This window comes from Zerene cesonia, chromosome Z, assembly GCF_012273895.1.
Source record: "Zerene cesonia ecotype Mississippi chromosome Z, Zerene_cesonia_1.1, whole genome shotgun sequence".
NCBI lineage: Eukaryota > Metazoa > Arthropoda > Insecta > Lepidoptera > Pieridae > Zerene > Zerene cesonia.
The window spans coordinates 1,900,719-1,925,129 of NC_052122.1; the positions used below are offsets into that span (position 1 = coordinate 1,900,719).

A 24,411-nucleotide genomic window follows, 5' to 3' on the forward strand; every position below is an offset into this window, starting at 1 on the left:
TACTTAATTAGCTAACCAATCTTATATCGTAGAAAAATGTTTTACTCTATTAAAACTAAAATAAACATAATAATTAATTAAGATATATCTTTTAAAATTTATGATCTACGATTATGTAAAATGACATTTATTTTAAAGGTAGAAAAAAATCTTTAAGTACATCCAAATGTTACATTTCAAGCGATTTAATCGTATGCAAATGCGACAAGATTTTGTCCTTCACATTTGTACGGCCACAAAGTTTACATTCGAAACTCGATTTGCCACCGAGGGCCGACCCGATGACTCACTGAAAAGATCACCTTTTATTTCAGGTGTCTTCTTAAATTCATGTTTTTCCTTCGATATACAATATTTCGAACTAGATAACGGTAGATTGATTAGTTTTTGTATAAAAATTACCGAAAGCGTTCTGATGCAGCATAACAGAAATTTTGATATTTTGCAACTACTAATATTATATACATTTCATTAAAAATCGGCTCGTGTTGGAAGTCAGAACGATATTACCTAAGGTAAAAGTTCAAAATAATACGTATAGAGCTTTCTTAAGACGATCAATTAATAAAGGAAGTAGCTACTCATGTGATTTTTGCAAACATCCAAGGGAGATTTTGTGCTGTGGTGGTTATTAAAATTTTGCCTACCACTAGATTCAAAAATTTTGTTACATTCATTTCAGAAATGCATCACTGACCATGCGCAGAGGTAGCTATATACCTTGAACAATGCATAAAACTGGTACCTCATCTATGTTGGTCATCAAGTTCATCACGGTATAAAATGTAAGTGGATCGGGCGCACCCAGGTGACGTGGTGGGCAGGGACTATTGTCGGACTTCCATCGTTTGTAGTATTCACCCATATGACATCACCTACAAGGACAGGACGCAATGCACTCGGGGCAACTACTATTAATACTTTCTCACAATGATCGAGCAGTATCGGAGCGGGGCTCCATAAAAACATTGTCATTCTCTTTTAAATTGCTTTGTTACGCATATGCCGATGCATTACGCTTTTTTCTATATGTTACGCCGTAAATCATATCTTGAATCTAGATACATTCCTTACGCTACGATCTGAACTATTTATTAGCTTAGTAATTATTTAAAAATGTGAGCTTTTGGAAAAAACTACTCTACTTAAGTAGTAGATACTCTATTATATTAAAATTTTCACATTCAAACTGAAAGAAATGTTCCTGTAAGGAATCTCACTTCAAGAAATTTTCCTCTAAGGAATCTCTTTAAGTACAAACAAGAATGTATTGCGTTCTAAAGAAAGAATAATTAGATTGTCGCAAGAAATAATTATAAAAATAATATCCCTACATGAATACAAACTATAATGCTTTCAAAACAATGAAATTGCGATTACTTACGATGCTAGTAGTTTACGTCTTGCGAATTATTCTGCTGTTTAATAGCCTATTTCCTTTTAACTAGAAGCAAACTCCGTCCCAAATTTAAAAATGCTTTCACAGCGTTATAAAATGAATATTCTATGTATTTACAAAATTGTTTCAAATTTGTAATATTTTACAGGTGGAATAGAGCTAAGTTCAAACTGTTCGAAAAATTAAAAAGCCTTAGTGATTAAACGAGTGGCATAAAACTTTTCTGTAGGTAAGTTTATTTCCGTTGAAAGTTGAAATCATTGTCCGGAACTTTATATAAAGGTAGAAAGAAATCAAGTTTAGAGTATATTATTAGCAATATGTATTATACAATATTTTATATTTAATAATCGCTCTAACAAGATTTAAAAGTAATTTAATGACAGTAACTACTTAGATTAAAACTTAAAATAATAATTCAGAACATAATGGAAAAGCTGGTCTTTATTACGATGGAGATCATGATATCGATTTTACAAAATTCGTGAATTTATACCTAACAATACAAAAAACCGTGGGCAAACTCACGAATAATATTATGCCAAATTAAGTAGGAACAAAGGTGTTTGCTATGAGTCATAACTAAAACGAAACACTTGAATTGGTATATTATAAGAAATTTTTAACTTAGGTGTAATAAATAGTTATTACTACATTTAACATATTTCATTTCAAGTGTTGGTATCAATAATGAGATTATATTACATTTTGTGAACGCGACAAAATTGGTGTAACTCACTTAGCTACATGAAAAATAAAAAAATTGTATTTATTCATTTTATTATTATCATTTAATTTTTAAAACGGGTTTTAGTCCTCTTCTATCCAACCAAATAAATCATATAAAAATAAACAATAATTGAATATCTTATATTAAATAGAATGTGTTATTTAAATATAACCTCGTATAAAGAGCATGGCAACCTTGAACTCATGTACGAAAGCTTACATTTATTGATGCGCCTTTTTATAGCGTGACCAATAGAAAAATTTGTTACTCTAAATAGAAGGCCTTGTCGCTGTACTTTCATCTGTACGCTTCCGCAATAGATCTTTCACAAACAGGATGATTACGTTTAAACTAGTCTAGTATTTCAAACGGTAACGTAAGAAAATGCAAGCTTCCTGTTTGGAGCCACACCGGCCGCAGCAGTGCTAACCGTGACCTCGCCTAAAATGATTTTATTTTCTTTATGGCACTCGAACTAACGCTTAATTAACAATAATATAAATGCCCTAAAAATTAAAAAGCAGTGGCTATTTTAATAAAAACGAGAATAAAACAATACAATTGCACATGAACCAATACCGAATAAGAAATAACCAAGAAAATAACACTCTTACTATTCAAATACAAAACTCTTGCATCTGTACCTCATATCTATAACTCTGTCAATAATAAAACCAGGACTTGCGTTTCCGCTCTTCCGCGTTAAACACCTATCCTTTTAGCTATGACCTATCCACACTTCAGAGTTCATATAAATTCTCAGATCCCCGCCTGCACCCCTCTGACACCTGTGTTACACTCGTGGGGTGCAAGAGAACATCACCCCAAAATAAAGGGATGAAGCCTCGCTACGTGCGCACTATCGCTAATTGTGCTACACCGTGCAGTCTAGGAAGCCGAGAAATCTACAGACAGTTTACAGTACTCTGTTGATATTTTTAAATAATATGCTTATTAAATTTATCCTTTACGCTGTTAGCGTTTTAAGCACCTACAACAATAGAGTTTCAATAACAATACTGCAATTGTGAAATAATATAATTAAAAATAATAAAATGCTTGTTCAAAAATTGTTAGATGTCCAAACAATAAAAATATTACAAGTTGAAATATTCCTTTATATATTATTATATTAATACTCAAATAGGAAATAAAACATATTTCATATGTATATAATTACGATACATTAAAAAACACTATATTATTTAATACTTTGTATGTAGAAGAATACCGATATTAATCACGACCTACAGCAATATTATTGAGTAATGGGTAAATTAAATGAGGAAACATCTAAGTAATAAACAATATATGAGGGATTTAAACCAATATCAACAGATTATTGAATATATTCGAAGGCAATTGCGTAATTGTCATTTGTCGCAGGCTTTGCCGGTGCAACATTACGCCTACGTAACTGCCTTGCTCTGTTGCACGCGGTATAGTGGTGCAGTCACAGAAGTATGTAGGTACGCGTTATAACAAATCTTCGCGTATTTTACACCTGATATTTAATAAATAAACACATTAAAGTTCGTCTTAATATAAATAAAACAAATGACATTTATTTTATTTTTAGATAACATCGCACCTACGTAAACGTGCTACTGTCGTCACTATAGCGCTGCGTAAACGAAATAAAAACTGATGTAAACTTTTAGTGCATACGTACGTGCACTGAGTTCTATCCTATCAGCAAGCCGGTACAGGCGTCACAGTCAGGATCAACCGTCCAGATCGTTCTTAGTCGAACAAACGTATCAAAAACGAGGGAGTTGAAATTGATGCGACCGGCTGTTTATAAACATTGAAACAGTCATGCAGGACGGGATGCGATCAATACTGTATAGAACGCGCTCTGAGCCACCGGGTACCGCATCGTAGGCCCCAGCTTCACTACAATAATGAATAAACGACGACGTAAGTATACTGTGTACTGAAGCGCGCACGAAAGCAATGAATGCAATATAATGCGCAGTCTGCAACACGAACGTACTGAGCGAACGGCGGCGGCCGTGTGTGCGCCGCCCTAGCCGTTACGTCACGCAGTTTTGACAGTTGCGAGCTGAGACACGAGGGCAGCTTGCATCGGTAGCCGCATCGAGGCGCCACCGTCGACGGCGACCGCGCCGATCGATACGTACTCCGCGACGCGCCGCTTCACGCTTGCTCCGATCCGTGCCGTTCCTTCACGAATCACGACTTGTCGACCGTTCTAGAGCGATGCTGTGATGCCTCTTCGTGACGGCGAGCGCTCTCTTAACGGACCCGCTATTGTTCATGCACGACTCAAGGAATTTATCTCGATGATACCTATTCCCAAAATTATACAGCTCGAATGGCATCAACAGCGGAATCATAACAATAGACAAATGATTTACTTTCGCAATAATAACTTCAATTGTACCTAATATAAGTCAAAGTACAATAATAATGTACAAAATTACATTAGAATATAGCACGAGGAAAAGATATGTACCTAACATGGTACGACAGTTTCCGTCGTTCTCGTCTTCGACGTTCTTCCTATCAATTATTATGTTAGAGGGCGAGAGCTTTTTTTAAGATCTCGTTTTATCAAAGACTAGCAATCCGCCCCAGCTTCGCTCGTGGTACATAATACACTACAGCACTCGGACATCACGTACATATCCAAATTCCGTGAAAAAGCTTTTGAAAACGGTCGTTTAGTTCTTGAGATTAGTGCGTTCAAACAAACAAAGAATAAGATGTTACTACTCTGACTTACCCGTACCCACTTAATTTGCATACAGGGCGTGTGAAAAAAAAAACAAGATAGTAGAAAAATATGTTTTATTAATTCATTACAGCATTGGATACCCGATACTTGTATTTTTTGTAAACAATAACCAAGACAAGCCATTTGAAACAAAACTATACCATTAAAAGTACTTGAACCTACAAAAACCGCCAAGTCCCTTTGTAAGTCATTTTTGTTAAGATCTAACATAAATATGGAATGTTATTAAAAAATTATTGTAAACTGAGCCTTTTATTAAAATTGCTGACAGAGTACTTACAATAAATACAAGCTATTTCTTACTATTCGTTGCGTCATTTTGTTGCATTTGTAACGATAAGTTCATTTTCAGTTTATATATTTTAAGAACTGAATCGTTCACTGTTTAAACAACGCAGGAATATAATAAAATTATAAAAAAGTGAGATGTAAAAATACGTATATGTATATAAAAATATTTAGGATATGACACTGTTTGCTCTCAACGTCCTATTGACAATATGGTAATTAAAAAAAGCTCCAAATTAGAAACAGTAACAACGTGACGATCTAACACTTAAATGATACTGTAATCTTATTCACTATTATGTGTTAAAATGCGTTGAAAATGAAATGGACTTGGCGATATTAAAAAGGTGCTCATAAACGTAAAACGCCGTTTGCAATAAGGAACGAAATGCACTAAAATTTTAAAGACTTGTCCTTATCAGAATATCGTTTGACATAGCAATTGAGAGTTAAATGTTCTGTACAACATTAAACATCGGTTTACATAATTGAAATGAGTAATGTGTCAGTTCAGTACACCTTTAGTTGATTCTTGTCGTCGAAGCCGGCTGAATGGCCAGCGTTGCGAACTATAAAAGAGTTCCCATCGAAGTGCATTCGCCTCTCGCCGCGTCTGTTCACAAAATCCACCTTATATTGTCGCTACGTGAGCAGAATTGTACATGATTACGTCTATCCGTCTCTTGTCAAATAAATTTATAGCAAACAACTGATTGCGTGCCTTGTATAAGGCATGCGAATTTAATGTCAATCAGTAACCCGATAGGCATCTCTTTAAAATAACCAAGAATCATTCGTAATTTATGGTTTTTCCATTTATCACTTGTGGCGTGACTATGCGGAGCTCTAATGATTATAATTATATACCTGCAAGTTGTGGATATACCTACCTACGCAATTAAAATCTAGAATATCCAAATAATATCTAGGAGTTAACCGCTCAGATATTTTTAAGGTTTTCCTATATGAATATGAATTCTATCTCACCGCACGAACAAATGTTGAGTCTGTCCAAGCGATGCGGTGCAGTGCAGAAAGGGGCTAGTTATTGAAGCAGATCCGTTACTGGGACTGGTACGCAACTGGTATTTATGACTGCAGCGGTGGATTCTGATAACATTGAAACAACTACTAAATATAAATATTCTAATAAAAAAAAAATATATATATATATATATATATATATATATGAACTAACGTTGCCCAACTAGAGTTACACACAATCAAATCTGTCAAAACATCACAAGATTGGATATACTAAAGGAATGATTACGGTACGGTATTATCCTATCGTCGCGGTTCTGTTGACATACAAGTTTAAGAACCTGACAAGTCCATCGGCGGTTTGGCTGACGCGAACATTGTTGATGATCCAATTGTCGATGCCGTCGTCAGTGAGCCAGTATTGTGCAGCTTGCAGGAGCGACAGCGCCTCGTTCACGTATGAAGGCCCGTGGCGGGACTCGCTGCTGGGACAGATCATTATTCTTATTTTTTATGTGATAGCAAGGTGACTCGCCTGGTGTTAAACGACCAGCACCTGTGCAAATAGATTGCCACCCTAATGGATCAGTGATAACATTGAAAAGATTGGGAAGGATCCGGGATTCTGGCTCCCTCACTCACCGAACGAAACAGTAGCAAGTTACTATTTAACGCCGATCTTGTGTGGTTGTGTGCGTGCTTGCCCGTTTAGTGCCGAAGCGACGCGACTCTCGACTCTCATCCCACACTATATAATAAATGATTATGGAAATATGTAGAAATTTTACTACATTATTGGTTGGTGCGTATGAGGACGATACTATCATCAAATGGTGTTATTCTATGAGTAATTACATATGACGACAAAAAAAAACCTATATTCATAGGAAATTTCTAGCTGGGAAAACAGAGCCTCTTAAATTGTAACATCATTGTCAGCTTAGTAAAGCTATTTTTCTCCGGTATAAACAATTGCAAAAAAAGAAAACCAAACGACATATTTTTGAGTACCTTACTAATAAAATGCGCCGAGCAATTTATCTACACTTGAGTTCTTTATTTTACGAATATAGATAATAATGTACAAGCACAACCTATAGAGATACTCAATAGAAAAAATCTTCTTATATAACTCTATGCAACGCTCAATGCCTTCTAATAAGCTTATTAAAGGAGTAGGATTAAATGTAAAAATAAGTACTTTAGAACAATCACGGCTATTCTTATCTTTACAAACCAACGGCCTGTTCAAATATGTTGTGCAAACGTGACGTTACTTTATTACTGCTAGAAAATGCATTATTTTTCTATCTTTAAAATTATATATTAGCCGCTACCGAAATCGTAAACTTGGGAAAAATATTGGAACCCCCATATTTGGAACTTTTGGATTGTTAAGCATCACTACCTACATTACAAAGTGCATATATTATTTTTATAAAATTTTCACTACTGGCACAAACCACGTACCTTAGATAATAAATAATATTATTAAATCGATAAATTATGACGAATTATTCTGCTAGCGACTTTCTTAATGATGTTCCACTACAGGTACTATGAGTACATTAAAATAAAAAAATAATATAATAAATATGAAAATTAACCACAAATAACATCCAAATTTTATCCATTCCGTTACTTTTCTTACGTGCAATACATAAAAATAGTACCTACTTCCAAACTAACTGCAACTACCCATACCCTTCTAACTACAGAATTATAGATAACTTGCAGACAACATAATCGACAACTACAATAAACATCGATGGCTAACTTGTAGAACACATTGAGCGTGAAATCCTGGCTCATGTCCAGGAAAGTGTCCGTGGTGGTCCGCGTCCCGGCAGCGTCCACGAGGTACACCAGCGCACACTGCTCGGCCGTGAACGACACGCCCTTGTACCACATCTTCGCGTACCTACAGAGATTGTGCTAGTTACCACTTAGTATACATATAGCGAGCAGGAATTGACGGCTAAAACTCCAGTGGAATTTTATATACATATGTTTGATGTCATTTATATAAATTTTTTAAAATAACAGGACGCGAGGGTGTTGTTATAGAGGGTCTTATATGCTAAAATGCACAAAAATATTATTAGTTTATTTATTTATATCGCTATATATAAAATTGGAGTAAATAAGTTATCAGTTCCAAAATACGAGTAGGTACGGCATAATTGAAATGAACGCAACATGTACACACCTACAACAAAATATCAAATACAAATAACTAAACCACACGTTACAATATTGCAAAAATATTAAATCTATTCTCATGTTCCACTTCGCTGGAAATCAAAGATAAAATGTGATGAATATCATAAATACGCAGAAATTTTACAGGTATATTTATCCTTCGATATAAATACATTATCAGTCTTTCATAGAAGGATTTTACCTAATATCTAAGATGACAATTGGCTACCCAAGAACAATTGTTTGGCTAGTAATGTATACGTCGTGGTCCAGTCTCGAGAGGCACCAGGAAATTGAACATTGACCGCTCTAGCTCACATGACTACAAAGTAGGATATGTTCCGCCCGGTTCCAAGCCATACGTTTTCAGTCAAAACTTATGTATAGTATTATATTGCGATTGTATTAAATGTAGCAAAGCCAGAAAAAGTATTGAAAGTGTTAGACAAAACAACGAATTTCCAAAAAATTGTTGACAACGGTAAGTACAAAACAGCGAGGTGCATTGAAACTCCGCCATAATACAAGCCCTAAAAGCAATAATTAATCAATCAAAATTTTCGTAGCATTTCATTTTCATTACAAAATCAATTAAATAGGTTCTGTGTTGTGTGCATAAATTGTATACGCTCGCCGCTTTCAGAGCTTTGAAGTAACGGATATTGACCTGCGGTTTGGCTTTTCATTAAAATCACTGCCTGTCGCTAGCTAGTGGCGAGCGCAATTGAAATTCACTTACAAACTGTCCAAATAACATGATATTAGTTTCTGGGTAGCGAAAACTATTTTAGCCTGTATCACAACTGATCATTCATGTGAAAAGCAGTTCTCTAATATTGAACTCTGTACATTTAATGAGAATGGGTCCAAAGTTAAGTAAGCTTTTTTTGCATACTCTCGCGAAATGTGATATCTAAATACAACTAACTTCAAATAAATAAAAAAAAAACGATATATGTGGCTTGCTTAATAATGATACAATACATCTATGTATTAAATATAGTTTAAATCACTTGATAAATAAAGATTATTAATATTGGCGTTCTAGCATAATTGCGTTATTTTGTTATTTTGTTAACAGGCGCAAACATGTTGTATGGCAGAAGGGGTAGGAGAGGTGTTAGGTTTTCTTATAAATGTACGGATTGTCTTATATAATTTTAATGACATTACTTTTCTAAGCCCTTTTCATATTATTACTAGCAAACTCGGCGAACTCCGTTTCGCCACCAGATGGCTTCGTTTTTCCCGCTTTTCTGTTGAAAATTTTCCGGAATTTTCTTTGCTATAAACCTCACGACGCCCAAGACCTTTCCAACGAATGCAAAACCGTGGAAATCGGTTCGTGCGTTCTGGAGTTATAGCGTCAGGAAGGAAAACCCGACTTATTTTTATATAGTAGATATATTTTGTTAGCTATATTCGCTATATTCCACTCGCTAATCGCCATCACTACCAACTTACACCGACACCAAACATTGTTTCAATATCTGAAATTAACAACACTACATACCTACCTATCTTTGAAGCACACTCAATTTTAAACGTTTCAATGAATATTAAAATGTTCACTATATTTATTCACTACGACATATACGCCGTCCAGACAGATTGAAATAATTCACTCGTCCTCATAGGCAGGCATTGTCAACGTTGCGAAATTTAAACGGTCGTTGTTTTCTGAAATTTCATTTCCCTTCACATTTTTTATGTATCGTAAGTTATTGCAGAATGATCAATTGATCACTTATTTTGAAGTAAAATAAGGTACATTTGGAATACATTATTGTTGATTCAATTTTATTTATTAACTCACTTGTTATTCCCTTGTTGATGGCGAGCCTGGATCTCAACACGGGAACCATAGTGGTACACTCGACCATTCGGATGAATGAGGGCAGCCGCTGCCCCGGAGCGGGAGAGCGCCAAAATTATGTTGTTCTTCGCGTTTGTAACTCGCACAGCCCCGTCGATCGTCATGTCCACCCTTCAAATTATTAAATTCTGGGCTATTACCTTCCCGAATGGCACTTAACGGTACTAATAACCGTTATTAAGTCCATTAATAAAATGTATCGAGACTAAGACGTTTACGTACTTCGTAGATAAATCGAATACAGTCGATTTTTTGTGATAATTTGTTTTGTTAGTAACAATGTAATGGAGGCATTATTTTTTCGATTGGTTATATTGTTATATAGGAAACTATCCTCGGATGCCATAGTCGGCTATGGAGCTGGTGGGTCGCCTGATGGTAAGCGCTACCACCGCTCACGAACATTTGGAGAGACATAAGATCAAATTGCAGACCTTACAAGGTATAAGGTCTGCAATTTTTTTTACAGATGGATTGCCTACTTTAAATTGGGATAAAGAGAGGAATAAAGGAAAAGACTGGGAAGAGTAAGGAAAAGGAAATGGGCCTCCGCACGACATTAATTAACGCGACATCAAAGTTGAAATTAGTACTTACATCCTGTAACTTAAATGCTTTTTATTTTATTGAGTGCAAGTAGAATTTGAACTTAGTTCTAACAATTATATTGAAATAGGATTCCTATAATTGTAAAATAGATATTGTCACTGTCAGACTATGCCTTATTAAATGCTCCATTGAAACGTGAATATCGGTAATATCTACTGATGCGAAATATTTGAACACAGAACAGCTACATGAAATTAACATTGATTGATATTTTGATTGCGTCGACCTATGTAAATGAGTGAATGCTTTTTAAAAATAATGTTATGCTGAAATGTATCTGAGGGTCAAGGGTCGCAGTTGATAGAGTTATCAAACCATAATACAACTTACATAATCCCGTTTTAAAAAAGAGTGCACCTAGCATTAATTATAAACTTAAGATTTTACATATTTAACCTGCATCATACTTACTTTGCAAAGAAAACCATACAACCTTTTTTATCTGAGAGCAATTCTGCTCTGTAATTTTATTAAACTACTAATATGATGAACGACTAATATTTCGTCTTTTTCATACCGAATTTAATAAGCTTTTTCTTTGAATTCAGAGCTTTTTTTTTTAGAAATGATATATATTTGTTAAAAAACGAGTTCTATACCTATGTGAATAAAGTGTCTATAACAACAGAGATACATAGGTATATGAAGTAGAGAGCACGTATACATTAACTTTAATTTACGTACTTGACGCGATCCCTCAGCCGTAGACAAATTGTACCGTGCGGTGTTACCGACGCATTGTACCCGGCGCCACCAACAACGTCCGTTACCTGTAGCCACAGAGCCATTGTGTACATTTCCGGAGGGAGTTCAAGCAAGAAAGAAGGAATATCATTTTAAATAATACAGCTTACGTTTAAATCATGTTAAATTAATATATACAATTAAAAATTTTTAGATTTCTTTAATGGCATGATAATCCCCCTATCCCCAATTTGGCATATTTGACAGTCGATGGAAGTCTGTGTGCAAGAACTCTCGGCTATGTGTTTCATTTTTATATTTTAGAACTTGGCTTCACTTTTCATTTCATTAATAATATGTGTAGATAGGGGTTTCTTTGTAAGTGATGCGAGAAAAGAATATTTCACGTTTTATAATGCTTACTTTGTATTGAAACACGAACGTAAATGACTGTTTGTGTCAGGTATATTAATTACATTATTTTATTATTACAAAATTATAAGGACTATTCATTTTCATCGAGAAGAATGAAAACGTATTTGTGAGCTGGTTTTTGAACGGGAATAAAAAATTCGTTATATTATACGTTTTAATTTTTCAATATAGACTTCTAATTAACCAGAGTCGGAAAGAGTAAACTGCAGTAAAATATATACGAATATTGACATAATTGCCGTGGAAATACGCGGAACATTACATTCAAACGCTCTTAAAGCATGGTTTTAGGACTCTCCCGTGATCAACAAGATTTTCCATTTATTATATGTATTGCAGAAATAGTAAGCTGTAAAAAATACCGACCTAGGTAAGAAGAGCCAAAGAATGTCCCATGACAAACACTGTGGTACGATTTTTTCTTTTATTAGACTTTAACGTGACGGCTATAATAGTGAACACAATACTGGCCTTCCAACAGAATCCCAGATGCAATCCATTAAGATAAGCTAATTAAACACCAGATAGCGAACTACCTCGCCTTACGGTTTTGATTTGTTTTTGTTGGATCGTGTAAACATACTGCCTACCTATTAATTATTATACCTACCAAACTTAAACTTTCATTGGATTTGAATATCATTATAATAAATTAAAGTGACAATTTCATTGCTATTTTATTATTAGTATGCGATTCAATTGAGAATAGAAACGTCATGGCCCACAGCTATTAATTCAAACAATAAATTAAATAAACCATAAATGTAAAGCAAAAAGTGTATCTGAGTAAATCTCTATGAATATTTACCTTTATAACGATGGCGATACGTCATATATTTCATTTCTATGAATGTATTTTTTGTGAGGGAGTCGAGTACGCTTCGGCACGTATTGAGCCAGCATGCAGCGGGGGAGATACCAAACCCCGTTAGATACACTACCCACAATATGAGTAGGTACTATATTAAATTATCTTTACAAAATTTAACAATCCAACTTTATTTTTTAATAAAAGTTAATTAGGGTTTTAATAATTAATTACCCTTAACTTTTTCCCTGACTGCTTACCTCAAGTTCTCTCCAGGTGTCGGCGTGATAGATGTCATCGCCGGGATAAAAAGGAGCTTTACGTTGCAATGGCGCCCGCCATGGAGGCTGCCATGCAGTTGCACCCACTAACTCCGCCTGCCCTAACCCACCCTCTAGAAATTTGCTGTAATCTTGAAAAGCAGATAGATTTGATTCTTCCTGTTTAAAAACAAGTTTTAGTATCATCATCCGTAGTAAAAGTTATCTATATTAATGTGTTATACATTACTGGTATTAATAATTGTTCATTATCTTAATTATGCATTAAAATTGATATATTTTACCTGGTTATATGAATGTGCTGTATAAACGCTACGTGGGCGAACTGGCATTACGTCTTTTCTAAAGTCTGCACTAGCCATTCTAACACTTCTTCAACTTAAAACTGTTTAGATCATTCACTGTTAAAATAAAAAATACCAGGTCAACAAAGACAATCAGCGGCAAATGCTACATAGTACGAATCATTCTTCTGACGGCTAAAAAGTGAAGGAAAAAACGATTTGTCAATTTTTTCATTCCCTTTTTAAAAATTAAAAATTTCTACGTGGCTTTAGATTTTTATTTATATTTAATGCGATTTTTCAGCCAGTAATATCTATTAACCTACTTTTGCATTATGTGACATTTTTTAACCCAATTTCAAAATTAATAATTCATTAAGAATTAATCGTTTATGTTTCGAATTTCTAATGAGTTAGCGTAAAATGTTTAACGAATCTCTAAACTTTGATGAATAATAATAATAATGGTGACGATAAATTTGGTCAACGTCAAATAGTAATGTTGATAAAATTCATATTTAAATTAATTTAATTACCGTTAGGCTTGTTTTTCATAAAATTAAACTTTATTTTTTTTTACAAAAAACTAAATCAACTTCAAATTGTCAGAACTAGACCAAATTAAAAAGAATCACCAAAAGCAGTGGAGGCTCAGTGGTGTGAACCTCGGACTTTAAAATCGATAAGTCGGGGTTCGAGACCGGGCTAGCGTGCAGTTAGTAAATTGATTTTTCAATTTATCTGCACATGTAGATAACATCACCACTGCGTAAAACGGTGAAGGGAAACATCGCGAGGAAACCGGCATGTCCGAGAATCAAAAGTTCGACGACATGTGACATCTGCCAACCCGCACTTGGCCAGCGTGGTGGATTATGGCTTAAACCCTCATAGGAGGCCTGTGTCCCAACAGTGGGAACATATAAGGGCTGATGATGATGAAAATCAGTTCTCCCAATAAAAAGCTATGAGGAAACAAACACAAAAAATGCAGTCGAATTGATACCCTATTCTTTGAAGACGGTTTATGAAAATAATATAAAAACTCTTTAACGATGTTAAATAATGAATAATTTTTTTTTCTTAGGTTCTTCAGGGGTCAAATAACGTAATTACAAAAAGAAAAATTATGGTCATAGCTCTGGCACCTGCGGCACAATAGCGAGGAGGTTATTCGAACGTCACCAAAAAATAACAAAAATTTAACGATTTTATTTAAAAAAAAAATTATTGTATTTCACAGTAAGCTGAACCAACAATCATATTTTTAGGGTAACCATAAATATTGATTAATGCAACCCGCGACGCTAATCTACGCTGGCTTAAGATCTTTATATGACATTCGTATTTTAATGTAGTAAAAAATCACCATTGCTTCTTTCTATATTAGGGTAATAATTATTAATTATGTATAATCATGTTTACTGGAAAATAAAGTTTAAATTATTGAATCTGTTATTATAGGCCTCGAACAGTTGAATCGAAATTGATGATTCTTTTTAATTTGAAATCTGCTCGTTGGCTTTCCCATTTAACTTTGGTAGAGTACTGAAAATAATCATTCGTACAAAACGTTTCTGCGCACTCGTAAGCTACTTTAAATTTATGATAACACTATCTGCCCCCAACGGTTTCACCCCCGTAAGTGCGTATCCCGTAGAAATATCGGGATAAAAAGTTGCCTATGTGTTATTCCAGTTGTCCAGCTATCTACGTACCAAATGTCTTTGCAATCGGTTCAGTCGTGAAAGAGTAACAAACATACACATATCCTTACAAACTTTTGCATTTTTAATATTAGTAGGATATACCTAATGTATATACCTTTGTTTTAATATATTAATACATACATTCATTTAAGTAGCATAGCATCACTTTAATATGTATCGGGACATTTATACATTTGCAAAATTTTGAATTCCTTTAAATGTAAATAAAAATTGAATGTTCACATATTGCACACTTATTTTTAAAAAGTAAAAATAATTTTCCCTTTTTTTATACAGAGTTACCACAGGTAATACATTCACTCAGTATCTGTGATAAAAACTAACTTTAAAATTGTTATGACAACATTGAAATCCAACACAACCGAGTTTTTTAATATAGTAACATTAATGGCCCGCCACGTTTCGCCAGCCCTGTTACTTTGGTCGCCAATCACTACTCGACAGTCGCCAGTAATTTTTACCATCCACGTTTAAGACAACTGTAATACAGTTAAATCATTAAAAATGAGTGCCCTAACACCTGCACCTGCTTATAAAATTGGAATTGTGAAGCAGGTAATTCAATAATTTTTAGTAGAAAAGTGAAATTTCTAATAGGAGTCAATGTTCGTGATACCTCGTGCCGACTTCATGGGTAGTTTGCCTTGTTGGCACCGCATTCACAACTTCCAAAATATATATAACGTGCAATTAATAAAAATAAGTGAATATTATTGCACATTATACATTCCATACCTTTTTCTTTGAGAACCTACATTTTTCAAGCCAGTATTGTGTCAATAAATATGATCAACCAATATTGTAGTTAATGCCAATCTATGAAACGTTACAGTTTTTGTTTGTTAATATTTATTTCAAAACTAATGTTAGTTCGTAGTTGCTAAATATTTTCGTTATTTATAGGTTTTATCGGGAGACACGATTGTTATAAGAAAGCAACCACAAGGTGGCCCGCCGCCTGAGAAAGTAATAGCGCTCTCAGGTATTACCGCGCCGAAACTAGCTCGTCAAAGGTCTCCTAACAAGTAAGTTACCATAAAGTTATTGAAACTTTACCATATTTTCATAAGTATTATACAATTTACGCATTTTCCGTACAAGATAATAGTGATTAAATAACTCGCTAAATAAGGTATGATACATTCTTTAATTAGTTTTATAATTAAAAAACAAAAAAAATAGGTTTGAGTCATTCAAGTGAAAGTAAAAGGTTTTTGGGTTACTTTTACTTCATGACAGCTATCTATTACAATCATTGTATAAGGTGTATGAATGAAATATGAATTGAAAAACTGAATAACTTGAAAAATAAAAGTGAATTGCTAGAAAATATGAATCCCACTCTCCAGTAGAATTGCTAGAAAAGATGCAGTTATTGCAAAGTTTTTTATCTAACAAATTTTTTACTAACAATACTAATGTAACTAAATTAACAGTGACTGTTTCTTGTAATGTAAATTAATAAAAAAGTATTAATCGTTTTTATTAATTTGATATACTTTTTTTTACAATGTGTCTTTCAAATATATTGCATTGCTATAGTTTCATTTATCTGGCCCAGCAATTATGCTATGCGAATAATGAATCTTCACAAAATTGTCTTGTTCATGTGATCATATTATGCCCTATCATCTCATAAATTAAAATTTGGGTTAGTTTATAATGATGCAAATAACTAGGCTTAAGCTTGTTTAAAAAAAGTTTTGTATACCCAGGAACTCACAGCTTTTTTTCTATTATTAACTAATAAATAAAGACTTCTGGTATGCGCTTACCTGTTGAATAGAAAATTAATTTCTAATTGGACATGATAAAATTTTATTATAATACTAACTATTATAAAAATTTCTAACCTTAAACATATAACATGATATGAAAATTTATAATATTGTAACACATATCATGAAGTAGTATGTAAATAGTGTAATCAGAAATATGGCCGTGGACTATAATCATAAGAAATGCTGTGATACAGGCTCTCTTATAATTTAATTGACGAATTACTTTATGCAATTTAGTACTTGTTGCATGTGGGAATCTTTTTAGTTTTCATTATAAAGTAAATGTAACCCATGAATGTTCTTGTTATTTATTTTATGTAAAGAAAAAGCGAATATGTTTAAAGCATAAGGTGTATTAAACAAAATAATTAAAATATACTAAGCACAAGTGTGCAGTTGCAAATTGATAAGATTTGTTTTCTTATCTGTCTCAGATTTTAATACTATTTTAAATTTACAGTGACAATGAAACACCAGATGAGCCCTTTGCGTGGGAAGCTCGTGAATTCCTCAGGAAGAAGTTGGTTGGCAAGGAAGTCATCTTTACCGCTGAGAAGCCAGCCAATTCAGCAACTAGGGAGTATGGAACTGTATGGGCTGGCAAAGACCCCACTAAAAGTGAAAACATGAATGAGGCTTTGCTTGCTGAAGGATTTGCTAAAGTGAGAGATGGAGGCAGGAATATACCCCAACTTAAGAAACTGGTTGAAATTGAAGACATGGCAAAATCTCAAGGGAAAGGTGTATGGGGATCAGATGTTCAGGTAAGTTCATGTTTAGAATTCTCACATTTCAAATTTGAATATCACAAAATTTTATAAGTTTCCATTTTCCATGCAATATTTACTTCCAAGTGTAACATTGTCTATTTCATCAGGAACACATCAGGCACATCAAATGGTCCATTGAAAATCCCAAAGCTTTTGTGAACAAATTCAATGGACAGCCTGTGAAAGCTATTATTGAATATGTACGAGATGGATCAACTGTCAGACTTTGTCTTCTACCTGACTTTATCCCAATTACATTGATGTTGTCTGGAATTAGAGTAAGTTATATTTACTTAACAAATACGTACATAGCTTGCTCATATCATAGATTAGTACCCCAAGTTTTGCACTTAATATAATTGTATAATTGAGTTTTTCTAAAGGTTTTTCTTTTTGTATATTGTATTTTTTTATTAACTTTAATTACTAAGGGCTATATTAAAGTTCACATATTTTAATCTTATTTTATGAATCTCAGTGCCCAGCTGTTAAGCAAGATGGAGAATCTGAGCCTTATGCAGAAGAAGCCCGCTTCTTCCTTGAGTCTAAACTTCTACAGCGTGATGTAGAAGTAATCCTTGAATCTGTCAACAACAACAACTTTGTTGGTACTATCTTACACCCACAAGGAAACATTGCCGAGGCGCTGGTACGCCAAGGTTTCGCCAAGTGTGTAGACTGGTCACTTGCTGTTATGAAATCAGGTACTGCAGCACATGTATTTTTTAATGTGGACATAATTAAACTTACATAAATTTACAACCACAAATTATAAATACGAAAACCTTGTATATAGTGAATAAAATAAGTATAAGATTTATTTTATAGGTGCATCTACATTAAGAGCTGCAGAGCGTGCAGCTAAAGATGCTAAGCTTCGTATTTGGACTAACTATACAAGCAATGCTCCAGTCATTGCCGCTAAAGACAAAGAATTCACTGGCTTAGTCATGGAAGTAATCAATGGTGATGCCCTTGTTGTGAAAACATCAAACAATGTACAGAAAAAAGTGTTTTTGGCCAGCATAAGGCCACCACGTGAAAAGTATGTAAAGCTAAACAACACATAGATACAATTTCAAACATATAACAACATGAATAAAAACACATTATTTTGACACAAACATCTATTTCTTTTTAGGAACAATACTGACGAGGAAGGAAAACAATCTCCACGACCAAAAGGTTTCAAACCCCTTTATGATATTCCTTGGATGTATGAAGCTCGTGAATATCTTAGGAAAAAATTGATTGGAAAAAAAGTTAATGTTACTGTTGACTACATCCAACCAGCTAAGGACAACTTCCCAGAAAAAATCTGTTGCACTGTTGTTGCTGGGGGAGTGTAAGTAAAAAATTAAATGTACCCTTTTAATTAATGCATATCCTTTTTCACAATTATTTGATATATTTTAAATATTTTTATAGTAATATTGCTGAAGCACTTGTTAACAAAGGCTATGCAACAGTCGTCAGATATAGAAATGACAATGACCAGAGAAGTTCCCACTATGACAAGCTCCTAGAAGCTGAACTAAAAGCTCAAAAACTTGGCATTGGTGTTCATGCCAAGAAAGATATTCCAACTCACCGGATGCAAGATACAAGTGGTGACTCTGCTAAAGCAAGAAAATTCTTCCCATTCCTGAAGAGGGCCCAAAAAACAGAAGCAGTTGTGGAATTTGTTGCCAGTGGGTCTCGTATGAGAATATACATCCCTAAAGAATCTGTGCTTGTTACATTCTTGCTCGCCGGTATCAATTGCCCACGGGGCGCCCGACCCGCTATCGGTGGCGGTGGAATTCAAGAGGCTGAACCATTCGGTGAAGAAGCTTTGCAATTCACTAAAGAAAAGTGTCTGCAGCGCGATGTTATAGTCACGATTGAAGAAATGGACAAAGCTGGCAACTTCATAGGCTGGCTCTGGATTGACAACGAAAATGTGTCCATTTCACTTGTGGAGCATGGCCTTGCCTCCATGCATCACACGGCGGAATCATCAGAATATGCACGACAAATTAAGACAGCCGAAGAGAATGCGCGTAAGAAACGTATCGGTCTATGGAAGGACTTTGTAGAAGTGGAAAAGGAAGTTGAAAGGGAACGCGCTCCCATGCAAGATCGTGTCGTCAAATACGATAAAGTAATTATTACAGAAGTCACACCTGAAGGAAGTTTCTTTGCTCAAAATATTGATTTAGGCACAAAATTGGAGAGCCTTATGGATAAAATTCATCAGGAATTCAAGAATAATGCACCATTGCCAGGCTCCTTTGTCCCCAAAAGGGGGAACATTTGCGCTGCTCGCTTTTCTATGGATGAGCAATGGTACAGAGCTAAGATTGAGAAATTAACTGATGATAAGAAAGCTCACATTCTGTACATCGACTATGGAAACAGAGAGGTAGGGTAGTAAAATGTTCTTGTGGAAGATATTTATTTGCATTTTCGATTACATTTAATTTAAGGTCAAGGTGGTTCAAAGCTATATGTGATATTGATTTAATTATTGCAGGTTGTTAGCCACAGCCGCTTAGCGTTACTGCCTGCAGGCACTGAAGTAGAAGCTCCCTATGCTACCGAGTATGTACTTCTCGGTGTTAAGTTCCCTTCAGATCCTGAAGACAGGCTAGAAGCAGTCCGAACATTCTCTCTGGACACCTTGAACAAGAAGCTGCTTCTCAATGTAGAAATTCGTGGCAGCCCACCAGCTGTGACTCTTGTAGACCCTACTACCAACACTGATTTGGGCAGGGTTAGTGGTTTCATGTGATGCTTTTGACAAATTTGTTGCATATAATTTTTTTAAACATTTTTTTAATAGGCAGATCTGCAGGTAGCCTGACTGTGGAATTAAGTAGTTCTATATGATTTATAAGAGTCTTTATCAACATGAGAATATTTATTACTATATTTGGTTACAGTTATTATTAATTTAATTTTATCACAATCACTGTACAATCACTAGATACATGCAATGAGATAACATGGTTAAGCAAGATAATTTTTTGCACCTTACAATTTCCCTTATAAAGACTAGCCTACATTAAAGAAATAATACTAATAAGTATATTATTACTTTTAGGAACACCTTTTAGAAATATGACCATTTTCAACCAACTTCAATAAAAGGATTGTCAAATCGTCTACTTTTTGTATTTGTTACCTCGGAACCGTTTTTGCTGATTTATTTTTGCTACCTTTCTTTTGGTCCCATTAAAATTTGGTTTAGTTCTGAAAATTACGTATTACGTATAGCAATCACACTTATAACAATGCAATGGTATTGAATGAAAACGTTTCCTATGCCAGAACCTGATCAAGGAGGGCCTGGCGCTGCTGGAGGGGCTGCGCGAGCACCGGCTGGCGGCGCTGATGGGCGAGTACCGCGCGGCGCAGGAGCACGCCAAGAGCTCGCGCCTCAACCTGTGGCGCCACGGCGACATCACCGACGACGACGCGCTCGAGTTCGGGGCGCGCCGCTAGCCCGCGCTCTGGTACGATGCGACCGCGTCGCCGGCGCACACGCAGACCTGCGCCACCTGCATGTCGCCGCACATCGAGATGATCATCTACACCGTTATATACGAGTTCCTCTAGACCGGTCGCCGGCCGCCGGCCGCGGTGCACGGCGACTGGCCGAACGATTTTTGCCGTGCAACGTTCGCGTGTTGACTTTATCACACCCTGGACAATTCTACGCACTCCCGCGGACCCCTTTCGCGTGTTCACAGTGTGTTGATGGATATTTAATATATGCAGTTACGTGTTAACTTTTAATCCAAATAGATATTCCAATTTTTGAAATTATTCCTTCGTATCCAATAAGCTGCCCTCGATATCTCGTTACGCCGCATTTGTGGTGGTCATCGTGCGTGTTGTGCTGGCGCACCTTGCAACCGTCGCGTTCTGCGTCGTTGTGAGTTGCGTGTGCGTTGGCGTTCTTTTGTGTTTAAACAGTTTCGTTATGGTTCAAATTGGTACATTGGCGCGTGCTCTGGACTATACCGACACTGTTTGCACTTATGAAATATATAAATTCAGTTTCATTAAGAAACAAAGCGCTCTCAACCTGCCCATTTGATAAGCTCTCCTTTATGCAAAACTGTTTATCATGAATTAGTGAAGTTGCGTTGTCGTATGCGCGTATTTGTGAATGTGCGCGTACGAGCCGTTACGAAATACGATAGGTTATAAGCAAATTTTTAAATACGGTTATGTACCGTTTATTTCATACATATTAAACACTTTTTTCTACATATTTTATATTTTCGATGATTATGATCTATATACAAAGTTGTCGAGTAATTGCATAATAATATATGAACTCAAAATAGATATATTTATTGTTGTAATTTATTAACTTTGATCATATAATCATTCTACTATGATGTAATAGTTGTTAGGAGAGTAGTTTGAGATGGATAGCAAAGGTTCTCCATTATACATTGCTAATGGATGTCGTAGTTCAAACGCTTCTCTATCCAAGCCGTAAATATTTCGTTTAAAATGTGTCCTTGTTATTTCTTATACACTATTTACCGATTTAGATGGTATATTTTTATCTAGATGTATTTTACTTAGATTCAATTAGACGCATAATGTTAGTTAAGTGTGATTTGTCTAAATTATAATAAGTCTGAATGCATTAGATGGTATGAAATGACGATTAGTGTATAAATACATTATTGATATACATGAAGTAGCCTATAATAGTATACACGAGTACTTGCATATTAAAATATTTACACTTCGTATTTCGTACTTACACTTAAATTTACCTACCTCTCGCGCTGAGATGATCGATTTTTAATAAACTGCATGAACATAACTATATTATCATTATAGATTATTGATTAAACATTTGGGTACCACATGGTGCGTGGATTGTTAAAAATATCTTGGAATATTAAATAAATATTTAAGGACTTATAAAAGTTGTTTCTATTTAAGAACCAAGCATATTATTATTCATATCATATATGAAGAGTGCGTTAATTGACACCTAACCTTTTATAAAAAAAAAGTTATTCATTTGTCTTTGTTTGTATACGCATAATTCTGAAAGTTGCCATTCATTTAGCTTTGTAGCAAATTGCTTATAGCTTAGGATAAATTGTTTCATATTATATCTTCACAGATTTTTATGAGTTTTATTTGATACAATTAATTTGAAAATTAATGTTAAGAAGTTGCAATGTCATAAAATAACTAATATATTAATCGCTGTCTGCTGGACACCTACATAGAGAGGATTTTGTTTAACATATATTAATTTATGTCGAAAAGTAAATAAAAAAGATTCAAAACAGAAATGCTAGCATGGAAATGAAGACACCATTTTCTTTTGGATTGAATTTTTTTGTATAAATGTATAATTAATGGATTCTTTTCAATTTTCAGTGTAAATTGTTGGGGTTTAATAAAATGCATGTATAACGTTACTTTAGAATATTTTTTATTAAGATATTATGTAATCGGAAATAAATGAACGAGATATAATAAAATTGTGCTAAATTGTTACAATCATTCTCATAAACTATTCACAGAAAAAATTGGCTTTAAAGCATTAAGATAATGCATATTCCGGTTTCTAAGAAAAAGTTTTTCAATGAAGGCTTAAATTTGAAAATTTTTTTTAAAACATATCTCATACTCAGTCCGCATCAAACTGGACAATGCTGATAAAAGTCATTTACTGATTTATAACTTTATTGCAGAAACCGAGTGCCATGTAACCCGCCGTCTATACGCGTAGAAGGATTGATTATTGTTTCCTATCACACGTTTCGAGTGGGTTAATAAAATGATAGGATTTTAAGCTCCAATGAAAATTAGGGTTAAACACAGTCGCTTCGTACGTAACAATGACGAGGAGTTGTGAATCGATAATTGTTGTATTTGTATCTTTCACATAATAAATTAACATTCAACACCAATCCTTGCATTTATCAAACCTTTTGCATTGTAGTATTATATTTTAAAATTCTTGTCTGCATATAAATATAATATATAATGTCTTATAAGTTTCGATAATAAATATCAACTAGATGCACAATCTAAATCTGTCCTAAAGTAGGTTTGTCTAAATACAATTACAAATAATATAATCTAATATAGTACAAAGCAACAAACGTAATACATAATCAACCTTATTTGTTGCTTGCAGTTTCGTTGTTTTTTAAATATATCCAACTTCACCCGGTTCCGTTAGTCGGAATTAGAAAGCACATAATTATAAGACTACGCAAATCTCAGATTGGGTAGACATTTAGCTTGGACGTTTCTGACGCCGATTGTGTATCTAGTTATAATGAATCGAAGATTATCAGTCGTCGAATATTCCTGGAAAAATGTAATTGTATAGAATTTTAAAAACATTCCAACAATTTTCGTTAGCAGAGCAGAACACAAAATAGATTTCAGCAGAATATAAGGCAGCTTTGCAATTGATACATACATATTACACAGTATAATATACGAGCTTATATAAAAATCTAAATCTCTTTAATAGTATAATAATGCAATTTACGGAGATTTCCAACGATTATAAAATATGGTACAATAAGCGCGCTTACGATTTAATCACGTTTCGGATTTTGCTTATTTTTTGTACTTTGATGATTTCGGCTCATTCACAGCCACCGTTATTTTGGGTAGTATTGCTTACTTGTATTTTTCTTAATGTTCCACGGACGGTAATGCTAGATACAAGTAATTATGAATTATGAGTAGCTCGAACTAAAAGGCTTACAAAAATATTCTCAATATTATACAAATCTAGAATCT

General features: G+C 34.4%; 3 protein-coding genes across 5 annotated transcripts in view; 1 reads left to right on the top strand and 2 right to left on the bottom strand.

Annotated features, from left to right (window-relative positions):
* The window catches only part of LOC119835439, a 28,339-nt gene extending 24,183 nt beyond the window's left edge, over nt 1-4,156 (bottom strand). The window contains exon 1 of the mRNA XM_038360256.1: nt 3,802-4,156. The gene's annotated coding sequence lies outside the window, so the exon portion shown is untranslated. The remainder of the gene's footprint in view (nt 1-3,801) is intronic.
* A 799-nt stretch (nt 4,157-4,955) lies between these two features.
* LOC119835639 lies at nt 4,956-13,507 on the bottom strand. Of its 3 annotated transcripts, XM_038360588.1 has the most exons (8): nt 13,342-13,507; nt 13,037-13,216; nt 11,534-11,619; nt 10,181-10,351; nt 7,940-8,083; nt 6,504-6,647; nt 6,166-6,288; nt 4,956-5,791 (listed from the first exon to the last, which is right to left on the bottom strand). In XM_038360588.1, the coding sequence occupies exons 1-8, from the start codon at nt 13,417-13,419 to the stop codon at nt 5,689-5,691; spliced, it is 1,029 nt and encodes a 342-aa protein (XP_038216516.1). In that variant the 5' UTR covers nt 13,420-13,507; the 3' UTR covers nt 4,956-5,688. The 3 variants fall into 3 exon arrangements, with proteins under 3 accessions (XP_038216516.1, XP_038216518.1, XP_038216517.1); XM_038360590.1 differs by lacking the exon at nt 7,940-8,083 and having other exon boundaries at nt 6,504-6,644; XM_038360589.1 differs by lacking the exon at nt 7,940-8,083.
* Nucleotides 13,508-15,454: 1,947 nt separating this feature from the next.
* LOC119835572 (staphylococcal nuclease domain-containing protein 1) lies at nt 15,455-22,554 on the top strand. Its single transcript, XM_038360479.1, has 10 exons — nt 15,455-15,626; nt 15,975-16,096; nt 17,313-17,616; nt 17,730-17,900; nt 18,101-18,326; nt 18,451-18,667; nt 18,764-18,967; nt 19,051-20,026; nt 20,138-20,377; nt 20,935-22,554. Exons 1-10 carry the CDS (start codon nt 15,576-15,578, stop codon nt 21,106-21,108), a joined length of 2,685 nt encoding a protein of 894 aa, XP_038216407.1. The 5' UTR covers nt 15,455-15,575; the 3' UTR covers nt 21,109-22,554.
* Nucleotides 22,555-24,411: the final 1,857 nt, after the last annotated feature.